This window comes from Lagenorhynchus albirostris, chromosome 3 (assembly GCF_949774975.1).
Source record: "Lagenorhynchus albirostris chromosome 3, mLagAlb1.1, whole genome shotgun sequence".
NCBI lineage: Eukaryota > Metazoa > Chordata > Mammalia > Artiodactyla > Delphinidae > Lagenorhynchus > Lagenorhynchus albirostris.
In genome coordinates this window covers 146,576,685-146,591,957 of record NC_083097.1, presented here as the reverse complement: position 1 = coordinate 146,591,957, position 15,273 = coordinate 146,576,685, and the positions used below count along the sequence as shown (strand labels likewise).

Genomic DNA, 15,273 nt, shown 5'->3' with positions numbered 1-15,273 from the left:
GGCATAATGGCATGGGGGCATCTCATGCGGTCCTCAGAGCAGAGTGCAATGAATATTGTATTTCATAATAAACATATTATCCTTACAGTAGGAGGTTCAAAGTTTCATTGCCTATCATCTGTCACTATATTCTCCCTGACTTCCCGAAGGGATTTGGTTAGATGGGCCTAAAAATCTTCATAACCAACAGAGGAGGATTATTTTACTTATCATGTTCGAATGATTTTGTGTGAGGAGAAAAAAATATTTTTTGGAAAATTCACTCGGCCCTCAGAAGCACTTTCCATTAAAGAGCAGTCTCGAGTTTAACCACAGAGGATGGCATGCTGCCTTTCAGATTTGAGCGTTTTTATTTATAGCTGTCTAAATGGCATAGAGAGTGCTGGCCAAGTGGTTGGGGAGATGATTCAAAGATGTTACTGAGATTTGGAAGCTCTTTCACCCTAATATTTACATAGGGAGCCTATGATAGTGACTGAAAGTGCTGGGAATAGAACCTCGTTCCTTGACTTATTCAGACTTTACTGCCACCTACTTTGTGCCAGGCTCTGTGTTAGACCCTGAGGACATACCAATGAATGAGGCACAGTCCCAGCCCTCCAAGAACTCCAGTAGGGGAGGCAGTACACTGTTTACATGACCACACACTCTAGCAAGCGCCACAAGCAGAAGCGTGCACAGGAGGCTCTGAGAGACCACAGGAGGCTGACTAACGCTGTCGAGGGGTGGGGGGCAGGCAGGGAAGGCTTCACAGGTGACACCCGGATCTGTTGTAGAGAACAAGCAAAGTCTGACAGGGAGTAAGGTAGGAAAAGGAGCAAGCAGGTGCCAAGGTTTGGAGAAGTGTCTGGGGAATGACGGGCAGCTCTGTGGGACCTGAGAGGGTGCGCGGGGAGTGGTGGTGGCGGAGGAGGCTGATTAGGTAGGCAGAGGCCCCGTCCTGTGAAGGGCCTACTGCTGCGTGCTAGAGAATGTGGGCTTTACCTTGGAGGAAATGGGGTACCATTTTAGGTGGATGACTTCTTTTGGGCAGTGGCGTGGGAGGGCGAACGATTGGCATAACCATTCTCCACAGGGTCTGACCCTTTAGGAGGCTGAGCCGTGTGAGTTCTCCCAAGAAGATGCAGCCTTTTTCCTGTTTCTAGGATTCGGAGGCCGCAGACACAGGTTACTTGCTTGGCGCCTGTGCCTCAGTCAGGACATATCTCGGGCCCTGTCCTGCTGGCTCTGTTGCCAGTACCCTGAGAAATGGCACTGCCATTACTTCCCTTGGCCCACAGCGCGTAACTTAATAGTGTCCTCTGTCAGGAATGGTTCTCTTTGTCAGGAAGCTTTTTATTGATGTTCAACCTTCATTTTCCCTTTCTTAATATTATCCCATTACGCCAATACTCCATTGTGCCATGCTAAGTAATTCCCTTTCCTCCTTGGCGTTTACATCTTCCAAATATTTATAGACTTATCAAACGCCCCATTTAGTTGTCACTTAGGCAGGCTATACATATTTAGCTTCTTTAATCTGGCCCCATAAGCCAGCCCTTCCATTCTCCTAAATCACTTGAGTTACTTTTCTCCAGGTTTCTGTCAGTTTGTTTCCAGCCTCTCAGTAATGCAAGGGGCTCAGGAGAAAGATGGGGTTGGGGAGGGAGGGCTTGCTCCTTCTGTGGGATAAGAAGAGGCCATCGTGCGCTGAGGGTGGAACTTCTCCCTTAAAGTACAGATTCCAAAACAGGCCAGGCCGCTAGGGAAGCTCTAAAGCCCTCTTGTTATCTACTTGTTTCACCTGCACACATTTCAAGTCAATAATATTCTATTATCAACTCTTACGTGCTAGGTGCACACACGCAACACATCCGTGATGAGTACCTGCTATGTGTCAGGTACTGTGCTAGGGACTTCTCCTTCCTTCCTTTCTCCCTCCCTCTTCATTTCTTAGACTTATTCTTTGCTCAAAGAGTTACTGAACTCCTACTATGTGTCAGGCACTGTGGTACAGAATTGAATAAAATGTGGTCCCTGTGGCCTAAAAGAGCCCATGCAGCCTAAGTATTTACTAATCTCTTATTGCGCACCCATCAAGTTGTTTCCTTCCAATCTTAAGGGTCTCAGAGAAATCATCCCTAAATGCACTTAACTCTAATTGACGCTTTTAGTTCCCTGAGTGGAACTTCTTTGTCTCATCTAAAACGAGATGCCACATTAAGTATGGGGATTAACACAGAGCTCTTGCTTAGTGTTTTCTTTCTGGTGGGTCTCTTTGGGGCCTAAGAGATTTCTCTTCAGGCCTTGAGCTTCCCATCGCTCCTTCTTAGCATTCTATGTTCACATGACCTCAACTAAACATGCACTTGAATGTTTTTCTTTTCCATGATACCAATGTTCCAAGTTATGGGGTAACCGGCTGAGGGAGTGATGGAATGGGAGACATCTAGGTCTTGGTTAGTCTTGGGGAGTCTGGGCATGAGACCACAGGAGGGAGCAGTTCAGCCACCAGTTCAGCCACCCAGGGGCCAGTTCAAGTAATGTAAAGAACTCCCCCTGTTGAAGAAGGGCTGCTAACCTCAAAGAGGTGAGGTAAGTATTCCAAGGACACAGGAAGTAGCATAACTGGTATGTCAAAACCAGGTATGTTGACTGTAAAATCTGTCAGCTCTGATCGTTGTAAGCAGAAAGTCCTCCACAAATAGAGAATTTGCAATTAAACAACTATGAAAGGAGGATAGAATTTCATCAGTCTGAAAGCACTTACGTCTGTATTTTCCTAAGCATGACAAGGGATACAGAATTAGCACGCAAGAGTTCTTCTGGGTTGCAAAGCATACAAAGCAGCCTTAACTCATGAAAGGTCAGAGGATGAGGGAACCTTTACCTTGTTCCTCAAGTAGTGATTAGACTGCAACCAAATAAGAAGTCTTCCTTAACACACTATGTGAGCTCACAGCTGCACGAATGGCTACTGCTAGTTAAAATTTCCAAGGGTCAAGACAAATGAATATGAAGGTGGAAGTCACATCTCCAGACCTTAATATACTTTGGGAAAATTTCACATAATTTACCCTTCAAGTACTACGTGAAAAATCAGTAATAACTGCGAAATGAATAAATCATGCCATCATGAAACCAACCCTCACTTTATCCTGTGCCATTCTTTCAAGAAACTCAAAGAGCTTCTTATACCATCCACAGTGCCACTAAGAGAAATGAAGGCAGGGGAACCCTGTCATTTATCTTGCTGTCTCCCTTGAATAGGGATGGACGGAGAAGAAGAAATGCCAGGAAGGAAGGGCAGGGTAAGGCCCTGGGGAGCCTTGGTATGTTAAAATCTAGAGACAAGAAAACTGTAAAATCTAGGGACAAGAAAGCCTTCGTTATATTCTAGGCACTGCTACTTAGTGGCTCTGTGTCTCTGGGCAAGTTATTTCACCCCTCTGAACCTCTGCGCACTTTACCCATACAGGTACTGTGGGATTAAATGTGTTGATGTACCCATACTCTCAAGTTAAAAAAATATTCACATTGGCCCTGTCTACCCATCAGGGTTGTTGTGAGAGTCAGAAGGTATGAAGACATTATACAAATGGAAAGAGTTATGGCGTTTATTTTCATTCTTGCCATTGCAAGGTAATGCCTGGAGTATGCAGGAAGAATAAGTGAACAAAAGTCAGTTTGGGCCCAAGAATAAAATCACACCATGCCCCATCCAGTCCAGTGAGTGAGTGTGATATTAAGAATGCTTGTCACAGAAGGAACTCTAAGAAAGGCAGAACACATGGATGGGACCAGGTAGACATAAGTAATCCGGCTGAAGTCACGGCAAAATCAAATCATCTTGTGAAATGAAGTCTTGGGCCTGGGATTTCCTGGACGGGATACTTTTCTCACATTTATAATTATGAACAGCAGGGATATGGACAAGGACAGGGACATCGAAAAGTGGCAACTGCATATTGTTTTCACAGTGAAGGCTACTTTTACACATTGATTGAATACCTTCTCTGGGCTAGGTGAGTCTATACTCATTGGCTCACTGTGTCCTCACAGCTTCCCTGAGTCAAGAATCCTTTGGCTAGGAGGACGGCAACTATCGCAGGCAAAACTTAGGCCTAAAAGGGGTGGCTTCAGGACCCCTACACTAGGCAGCACGGTCAGGCCTCTCAAGGGCTTAGAACCAGCGGCAAGAACGCTGGTGGGATCCTTCTCAGTCTCCCTCTGTGGGCCTGCCTGGTCTCTCGAGATCCTTTTAGCACGTCTGCTGCTCTTTTCTCTCGCTGCAGACTGGCTACTTCTCTGAGCATGTGGCAGGGAATGGCTGCCCCATGGCTCTTGATTTTTCAAGTCTTCAATTCAGATGAGGCTGACCAGTATCTTTTAAATGCTAGTTTCTAAATCTAGGGAAGAAAAGCCAGCTTAGGTCAAGCGTTTACCTCTTGTCCAATCAGTTCTCAAAGAAAGGGGCCCCTGGCTCAGTCGAGGATTTATGAATGAATGAATGGCATGTGTCTCCCCTTGCTTAGCCTCCATCTAGCCCATTTAAAAGTTGCACTGTATTTTGGTGAAGAGCATGGGTTCTGCTACTTACTAGCTGTACGGTATTGGGTGAGTTACTATCTTACTAGAGCTGCAGTTACAGTATTTTGATCATAAAATGGAGATAAAAATATCTGCCCCACAGAGTAGTGAGACTTAAACAGAAATATATATATATATGTACACACACACACACACACACACACACACACACACACACACTGGAATATATGTCTGTGTACATATATATAAAGCACTTAGCACACAAGCCTAGCATATAATAATTATTTCTACTTCTTTTTCATCATTATCATTCATCATAAAAATTCTGTTTGAACCTGAGATCGCCCTTTTATAGTGACTTCTTAGGTCCTAGCAACCCTACAGTAAATAAGGCTTCTGTTACAGGATGGAGGAAAAGTCTAGATCTTTAAGAAGGAGGTGTAAAGGCTCTTCCACCTCGCAGTGTAAGGATGTGGAAATACTCCTAACCCAATCTTTTCTGGTCAAGGTAGTCTGCTCCTTTGTGACACCCATGCAAGTTTAGGATCCTTCTGGTGAGCCCTGGGCTGGCTTGGATGTGACACAGGGAGGTGATCTCAGGTGTCATCTTCACATGTCACAGAAACACTGCTCAGAGTAGAAAGACTGAACTTGTGTTAAAACTTGGGAGTGCAAATGAAATCCCAGCCGCCTTCCCTTTGTGAAATATGGATAAATGCTACTACCTGTGCTGTGTTAGCATGAAAAAGGCAGATGTCATCTGCTATGCTTTTTCTGAGAATTCTTAAAAGAACAAAAACAAAAAATCACTGAGAGTCAGCAGAAAAGAGTTGTCCTTTTAGAAGGCAGCTTGTTAAACACGTTCCCAGAGTTGGTGTCAGTATTTTGTCTATGGATTAGAAATTTTCCTTGCAGAGGCTTTAAAAAAGAACGCATGAAAGTGAACTCTTTTTACCCTTAATTTATAATGATAAATTAAGCTAACTGCGCCAATCACTATTAATGAAGAGGCTAAAAACCGTCTTGTTTGCCACTTGCCATACCGGGTGAGAGACTGTTATAAAGCACGCCTAATTATCATTGGGCTAAACCTGTGTAAAACCGTGCGTTTCCTTCCTCATGAAGCGCTCTTTATCTGCCCTACATGAGTGCGAAGGAAAAGGTACGGCTGTTGTTTTTTACTACTCCTTTGCTATTCTGAGAACATTTGCTGCAGAGTGATAGCAAAACTGACTGTCCTAAACTGTAGATAAAAGAACAATGACGGATTGCGGTCACCTTAATTCATAAAGAAAACACGTGGAGCCCCTGGGAATGCCAAATCAAGCCAATGGCACCCAATGACTCTACGTTAAGTCGCAAACTACATCATACTTTTTAGTCTAAACACAAAGGCTAATGGACATCTAACTTATTTATTTCAAATTCTTCTTTATGAAGCCGGCTCTTTTTTTTTTTAGCTCCTTGGAAAACATTATAATTCCCCTATTCTATAAACACACAAATATAATTGTAAAATGACATCATTCTGTTTTCATTTAATTACCCCTGAAATGCTTTCTATTTAATATTCATTACTCAAAAGCTAATTTAAAAGAGAAAGAGATGCGACTTATTCAAAACGATGTACTGTCATTCATAGCAATAGTTATCTAATATACAGAAGTTAATAAAGCAGATTAATCCACAAGTCCCTTTAAGCCATTCTTGAGTTTTGAACAACCGCCTCTTTGCCCTTTCACCTTCACGCTGGGCACCAGCAGCAGGTGCCAGCTGTACAGAAATCATGGCTGTGCATTTGAACGCAAAATCTTTTCTTATTTTGCTTCTGACCAGCAGCTGACCCTGTAGGAGTGATTGTTTCTGCTGCCGGCCTAAAGGCTACATAAACCAGTAGCAGATAAACAAAAGGCTACATATACCAGCTGCCTCGCCTAAGGGTACCATCCTAGGCTGACACCTCCACTCCTTCTCCAGCGTCCCAAATTGCTCCTTGTTTGTTTCCACACATGCGTTTCGTCCTTGTTATTTTGTGCGAGGGGTGGGTATAGGAGAAAACCCCCAAAACAACAACAACAACAAAACCCATCCCTTCCCTCGAACTTGACTTTTGAGTATTCCATGTCAAACTGTGCCATTATGATGTTAATCCAGGCCTGGTTTAGCAACTTTAATAAGAGGCTAAACCCTCTTATAATTAGATAATAAAATTTTATTATGTATTTTAATATTAAAAGTCTTAAAATCAAACTCTTCAAATCATATACTGGTACAGAACTAAGGTACTTAAATATCACAGCCCCAGAAAATGGGAGCCTGAAAAAGCAAACTGTGGCTAATTTTTCATTCTCAGAAATGTAAACATGGAATTCCTATGTGGTAGCAGTGAAAGCTCCAACACTCTTAATTATGTGCAGGGAAGAATGAGTCTATTCAAGTATGAAGCACACTGTACCATTTCCAGCAACAGCATGAGATGGTTTTGACAGTTATTTCTTGGATACAAATTACACAAGTATAAAAACAATCCCCATAATGATTAAATGCAGTTATGTACATAGGAGAATACCAGTGCAAATGGTAACATATTTAAATGGTTTTCCTTCATTAAAAAAATTATATATGATATTAAACCATCAATCACTGCTGAGTTTAAATGTATTGTCACCGGTTGAAATAAATGACTTGGAGACCGAAATCTGGCTCACTCAATATGGTGTCTTTGCTGTTGCTTAGTCACCTAACTCTCTGCTGGTTTGGGCTACATCTGGTGGATTCCATCCCTTTCAATTAATAAGGCAAGTTACGCTATCGATGGATTACATCTTTAAACTGTGCTTAGAGGTAGAAAAACACATGTCCCAGTGGAAAAAACAAACAAACAAACAGACAAAAAAAAAAAAAACCCCACCACAAACCTTCTCTGTTCTGTTAACCATTTGAAACAGTATTTGAAGTACTTATTTCTTTCTTCATCCATGTTTAGAATAAAATTTTCTTATGGAATTTCAGCAGGGTTATTATATAGTATATGACGATATAATCTTATCTTGGCATTATCATTTATTTTATCATGTATTAGTCTATGACCATGTTAGATTTGATACCTAAAGTCACTGCCTGTAGATTGCACTTTTAAAAATTAATTTTTTTGGTTTGTTTTGCAGACATTCATTGACCATCACAAGGTTTCAGGCTCTGCTAGGTGCTGGGACAAGTATCAAGATGGAGGTGATCTTTGGGGAAAAAAAGGTACTGTGTAAAGATAGGTGATAGGGTTATAACACTAATTTGATGATTTATAAATCAAGAATAGGTTTCTTTTTAAAAGGGTTTTGTTTTAAAATACCATTTTTTGTTACAGCTGAAACAGTCATTCAACAAATATCTCTATAACAAAAATGAAATCAAAATGGCAAAGATATGGAATATAACAAAGGATTTGGACAAGAATCATCCTTCTAAAGATGGATAAATGATTTTATTATATCACAGATAAAAGCCATTTTAATTAAAAATTAGTGTTTTTCCATTTTTAAAATTATATATTTTAACTTTCTAAGCTGATCTTTAGGGGTGGTGGTCACACACTGATCGTTCTTAAGAGTTTTACTCCCTTTTGGACTTTTGTTACCTGGCTATTAACTAGATACTTTTGTGCAGCCCTGGTCCTCTTAGATACTCTGATATGATCCTTAGTAATTAGATCTCTCTCACACACACACACACTTGACCAAAGTGAGCTTTATTTCTGCCTCAAACAAACCTTATTATTTTGAAAATTAAAAAAAAAAAATGTTTGGGAGATGTTAACTGAGTTTCATTGCCTGTTTACTGCACCCCTTCTGTATGCAAAGACACAACCCAAATGTGATAAAATGCCCTCTTTAAGTTTCATTAAAGACCTAAGTATAGAGTCATATGTAAAAGCAAAATATTGGCATCTTCTTAAAACAGCAAATTAAAAAAGTGTGCTTTAAGAATTATCAAAACATCAGAGACAAATAAAAATATCACTGTTGCAAGGCCACATGGGATGGCTATGAGAAATGCAAGGGATCATGCATTAAGAGATCTGAGTTCTGAAATTCTCTAAGAGTACAGAATACAGAGGTGGGAAACTGATAACCAGACATACAGTGCTGACCTGCAGAGTATTTTTATTTTAATTTTTCAATCAGTTGCCAACATTTACAAAACTGTATTTCTGGCTTCTCTCCGTGGGGAAATCTCAATATATCTGGCAACACTGGGTCTTACCACCTTACAGGGCAACAATTAGCTGGAGCCCTTTGGAGGCTGCCCCCTTTAGATAGGGATGTATACTGAACACAGTTTGTCGTTCCTGTCTACCTCAGTCAAGTTCCCTACTTGGCTCTATAGGCACCTTAGTCTGTGGTACCTTACAGAATGAAAAGGAGGAGGAGAGGGATGCTCAAAGGAGTCAGTTTCAGACTTGCCCATGTGAGAGGCCCTTAAGAAGGACCTTCAGTAGAGCTAATGGTACTCAGTAGTAGAAGCCTCTTAAAAAACAGAAGCTGTTTACAATCAGAAAGAGGTGAAAAATGACATTCAACACTGATGAATCAGTAGTGAGAGTCAGGACAAAGCCTAGAGACGTGCAGGGTATGGGGGATGGATGCAAAGCACTTGTTGCTTCCCCAACTTCATTTCACAGCTTCTATATTGACTCTATCCTAGAAAAGTCAGGTTAGAGTAAACCTCAAGAGCTACCTCAGAGGAACTGAAGGATAGTCACAAAGGAACATCATGAGACAGTTACACTATTAGACTCTGACCTTCTCAAGGATACATGTCCTGCTAAATTTTATACCTTCAACGTCTGGCTACAGAATTAATGATTGGGTATGGGTGTAGAATAAGAGAGAGGAAGCTCTGTTAGCTCTGTCAGTGATGGTGGGAGCCACAGGGCTTTTCTATACCAGCTGGCAAAGCAACCTCCCTCTCCCTTGCCCATTGCCTCTTTGGGTCACTGCCCATCTGTTTCATTCCGGCTGCAGCACAAAGTTGGGGTATAGGATGACTGCTCTAAATCATTCTACCTTAAGGATGGCCCCAGTGGGACTTACTGGAAGCTCAACTTGCCTCATTGTAAGTGCTCAAAACATACATACTACTTCAAATTAGCAGCCGCCAACAAATTATAGCTTTGTGGTTAAGCATGTGAACGCTGGAGCTAAACACATCAAGGTAGAATTTTAGTCTTTCCGCTTATGGACTACATGATCTTATTGACCACTAGTAACTTGGGAAAGTTACTTAATCTTTTTTTTTTTTTTTTTTTTTTTTGCGGTACGCAGGCCTCTCACTGTTGTGGCCTCTCCCATTGCGGAGCACAGGCTCCGGACGCGCAGGCTCAGCAGCCATGGCTCACGGGCCCAGCCGCTCCGCGGCATGTGGGGTCTTCCCGGACCCGGGCATGAACCTGTGTCCCCTGCATCGGCAGGTGGACTCTCAACCACTGCGCCACCAGGGAAGCCCCTACTTAATCTTTTTATGCCTTGGTTTCTATATCTGTAAAATGGTGCTCATAATACTACAGCTTCACAGAGATACTGTGGTGATTAAATCAGATTAAATGCATATGAAAAAGCTTAAGCTACTGTCTGCAATATTTTGCCAGTATTATTTTTTTCCTAGAAATAAATACAAAGTACATACACATGTTGCTGTGAAGAAGACCAAGACTGCAGCAGCATGTGCAAAAACCAATTCTATTATTCTTATTTTTTACTTGCCATGTCTGATGACCTATCCCCGGCTTCCCTTTAAATCCATGTTATCCTCTGATCCAGTTGTGAATGTTCCTTCAGCATGTGTTTTTGACATCAATCTACTGCCATACTTTTGATAACAGCTGCAAATTAACCAGACTGAGCTAGTGGGTCATGAGCATACTTTCTATTTAGGGTTCACTAGAAATGTCTATAATAACATTAGAAAGTCTGGTTAATTTTTTTAAGAGCATAAGAGACATGAATATATTTCATCTGCTAAAGTGTTTCCCACTGTGAGAGTCTTGCTGAGGTTCTATAGGCCAAAATCTCAACATCAGTTAAATATGTGACTGCACTTTCTCCTACTTAGTACTATAGGATGGTATCTTAAGTAAGAAAGATGTCTTGTATAGTATGTCAAAATGTTGAGCAATATCCTTTCAATCTAAACACAGAAATGAAAAAAGAGCAGATGAATTCCCTTTTGCTGTAATTCACTTTGGGATGCATGTCACGAAGAGCACTGTACAAAAGCAATTTTCATTGATTGACTGACTGATTGAGGAAAAGGGTGAATGTTCTTTCCAGCTTACGTCCCTACTGAAGTATGATTCTTATAACTCCTGACAGCTCTTTACAATTTGTAGTTAAATGTCAGGTTAGCACAAAGTGGGAGGGAGGGGGAGAGAGAGCGAGGGAGAAAGAATTATAATTAGAACTTTTTCTGGTTTTTAGTACAGCTCACTTGAGCCAAATAGTTAAATAGAAGAGGTTAAGATAAATTAAAACCTAAATGTTCTAATTCCTCCATTCAGTGTATTTAAATTTTAGAGAACATAATTGCTAAAAATACCTTGTTAATAAGTTAATTGCATAATCTAATCAGTAATACCGACCATCACATAATTCTTGTTCTACTTCTATGGAAGTTGCTACTCTTTCGAGAGCAGGTAGTTTTAATAGAAGTTATGATTTAGAGAAGCATTCAGCCTCAGTGTCCTATTCTTATAATCTGAAAGAGAATGAGTCTCATCTTTGAAATGCCCTTCTACTCTTATAAAACACACTCTTTCATGTACCTAATTTAGGTAGATCCTTCTTTCATTCTGTGATATAACTAAATGTATGCTGACCTTTGAGTTATAGATACAAACACTTAACATGACCAGGGATAAAACTGAAAACGTTTCCCGTAGAAATTTTATCTTCCAAATTACTGTAGCAGATCCATGCCTAATCACTGTTACTACTGGCCTGTTCTTAAAACTTTAGTTTATCTCTCTAATGACATAAAAACATGGGAACTTTTTTTTTTTTTGCTTAATATACGTAAACTGGGTTTTTCTCAGTTAAGTTAAAGCAATGCTGGTTAGACAATAATTCTTACTTAAAATAGATTTACTTAATTATAACAGATCTTCAAATGGATTAAATGTAATGCTTTGCAAATTTAGGTTTGTTTGCAAAATATGGAAGATGGCTTATTTGGAGAATGTTTTTAAAAACACTGAAGATCTAACGCCACATAGCAGGTCATAATAAACACATTTTCAGGTGAGAGGCACTTAAAATGTCTTATAGGAAAGGCCTATAAGAATGTCAGAAGACCCTTTATGTGGGTTCATGCTTCATTTGCTGTGGAAGCTTGAGGAGATAACTTTTGCAATTTAGAATTGACACTCTTCATGCAACTATGCTTCCAGGTTGGTGGTGCAGGGGGAGAACAGTTCAAACTAGTAAATAATTGCAGTATCATTGCATCAGTTTAGTTTAAAGAGCTGACAAACCCTCTCTAAACTCCAAGCACAATTAGTCATTAGGGTCTAGTTTTTCAGCACTGTTAAGCAATTTGTAACCCATTCCTTTTAATAGGGTTAGGCATTACTTAACTGACACAGATGCCTTGAAAACTGAAACCTTGAGTTATGAAGCAGCAACCTTGTTCATTATCTTCTCTGATAGGCAAATCATCTATAAAAACAGCATTTGATGGGCAACCAATGAATAATCAATGGCTCACTTTTCATCTGAGTGTGAAAATGAGAATAATCTAATATAAATTCCCCCTGGAAAGAGGCTGAAATCTTGGATTCTGCTGCTCTTCAGGGTTGATTTATAAGGTCTTGGAAAGCTGATGCAAACAGATGATCAATGGCACCCATCCTTGCTCATAATAACCCCCAACTGGCCCACTCCCTCTTTTCCAAGTCTATCCCTTCAGGCTATTAGCTGTGTCCAGCTAATTCTTCCCACTACTCCTGCCTGCTGCTTTTACTCTGGCCATCCGTTCAGTCCAGCCGACTCAGAAGTAATTTTATACGCGGCAGAGAGCGGGTGGAATTGATTTTTCACTCAGTGCTCAGTTCCCATCTGAATAATTATCAATTTTACTGCCTCATAAAGGGAAGAGTCAAAATTTCAAATCAATTCAAAAGAGCTTTTGAGACGACAGAAACTGTGCATAAGAATAGAGGTCAAAGTTGTCAGTGACCTAAGGAGATGATGTCAGATACTACTATACCCAATCATTGACATCAGAGGCACTCAAGATGATATAAGCTAGTGCTAATGCAAATCATATTTATGCTGACTACCAGAGACCGGTCATTAATATTTAAAATGCTATCTGAAAGCCTACATTCCAAATAAATAGAATGTATTCCACTGTTAATAAAGATATATCACTACTTAGTCATATGCTATAAAGTAAAGGATTACCAAGTACTATTAACACATAGAAATTACTTAAACCAACAAACACATGGTAATTCTGAGTAAAGACAAACTTGAATGTCTTCTGCACAATCACATTACTTGTTCTGCACAGTCGGATGGTATTTGTCTAGGACCATAGCCTATTAATTTTTGCTAAAATTTTCTACCCACCTAAAAGTTCCTGCCGAAGTTTATGGGACAATATTGTGATCATGGTTGAGCACTGGCAGGTGGCAGACCTGTCACTTGCCACGGTGGGGTGAGCGCTGGGTCTGATTGCTGGCCAATCCATGGTTATTTATTTTCTCCACTGTCTACATGCTCTAATTCTGTGGTTCTCAGCCTTCTTGTTGCAAAACACCTGAGGGCTACGCCACACTCCCAGCAGTACCAGTGGCTACTGCAGAAGGATGGGTGAGGAGCAGTGCATCCAAATCTTGATAGAATGTGTTATTCTGAAAAGGCATTCCAGGTGAATCTGAGATTATCCAGCAACTAGTCTCCTGAGAATCAATGGTGTAAGTAAGTGGTAAGGACTTGGGCTTTTGAGCCAAACAGACCTCGGTTCACATTCCACTTTCCAGTTTCTCTCTGTGCTTCAATTTATTCATTTGAAAAATGGGGATGGTTATATCCACATTGCAGTGTTGTTGTGGGGTCTAAATGAGGAGATGTCTCTGCAAGTCCTCTCCTCCTGTCATCACTATGTTAATCCAATTATCACATAATTAGTTAGTTACTTGTCTCTCCTTCGCACCTGGCAGGACACACTTATTTAAGGAGAGAAATTATGTCTCATGGGTCTTAGTGGCTCTCGCACCTTGTACATAGGAAGTCCTCAATAAATGTGAGTTACCTTCCTCCTGTTTAATCACCAACATGTTGTAACAATTCCAGGGTCATACCAAATAGTTACAGGCCCAGAACCCTTTGCTTATTTACACAAAATCTTAATCACACACCTCCCTGCCAGGAAAATAACTGGTTAACTGAAACATCACCACAAATAAAGTTTACATAATGTCATTTAAATATCAGCAAAAAAATGACAGCTAGGAAGAAAACCTCTTCCATGGCTGTCTTATTCATTTTCATCATTTATTTACTCAGACTGACACTTTTTTGCTGATTGCAGGTGACTTATTTGCTGGCTAATGACCAGGTTAAAGTGTTTATATTTGCAAACCACAGACTATTATGGAGATAGATAATTTGGCAAAAGAAGACAACTGGAAGCAGTACAAAGATATCACTTTCCAAATGTAGTAGAACTGGAATATATCATAGTGATGCTATCTCCACAGTAAAATGGTATTATTCTCTTTGAAACATTTCTGGCATATATTATTTAATTTTATGCATGCTGTTACTGTGATTTGCAGAAGTTTTTAAAAAATATTAAACTTGGACCTAATTCATATTAGCTAGTCAGAAAACATTTGAAAATAAACAAATCGCAGCTTTATTACTTATTATTTAAATGTTCGTGGGAATATGACCTATGTGAACCTTGATTTCTCATCTTAAAATGGGGAAAATGATATGATGAAGGGAAAGTTCCCAGCAAGCTGCCTGGCACAGACTAGGAGCCCAGAAAATGGTAGTTTCTCAACATACCAGAGTATTCACAAGGCAAACCTAAGACGACGTTATTAGAGGCTCTGGGAAAGAAATCAGAGGTTGACTGTTTCTAGTTCCAGCTTTGACTTTTATTTCTCTTGTCTCTGGAAGAGCTATCCTCTTTTTGGATTCTAGCTTCACTGAGGTGAGATGAATGACTTAGAGATTTCTGGAGGGTGGGTAATCCTGAGGCCAGTGTACTATCCTCCCTACAGGGAAAATACTCCTAGAGAAGACCCAGTAAAGAGTCTTGGCAAGACCAGTTGCTCTAAGGGATATTCAGAGACCAGATTGGCTTTTGGGAAACTCTTCTCTCTTAAGCTAGATAAGCAACCACCAGTTACCTGCTGCAGGACCTCTGGATTTTGCTGCATAAAATGTAATAGTCTCTGACCAGCCTGGGCAGCCTCTCTGCATCGAAGTGGCTTCCTGCCCTCTTTTGCTATGTGCTTGAAGAGGTAGGTGACGATGTAGTCTAAACTGGTACAGCAGCTGGAGGAGACAACTGTATCTGTGTGAACAACAAATGAGAATTCATTTGTATTACTAAAGTGTTTGTTTCATCTTACTATAAGGCCTAAATTTAAAAAAACCCAACTTTCTGGTTTCAAAGCACTTTAATCAAACTGTAAACTCCTTGAGGGCAGGGATTTTTGCCTTGCTTTTATCT

General features: G+C 40.4%; 1 protein-coding gene across 1 annotated transcript in view; it reads right to left on the bottom strand.

Moving 5' to 3' along the window:
• RANBP17 (RAN binding protein 17) overlaps nucleotides 1–15,273 on the bottom strand; it is a 316,339-nt gene that overhangs the window by 14,240 nt on the left and 286,826 nt on the right. Inside the window, exon 25 of the mRNA XM_060144179.1 lies at nucleotides 14,948–15,114. Coding sequence (XP_060000162.1) covers nucleotides 14,948–15,114 — 167 coding nt within the window. The remainder of the gene's footprint in view (nucleotides 1–14,947; nucleotides 15,115–15,273) is intronic.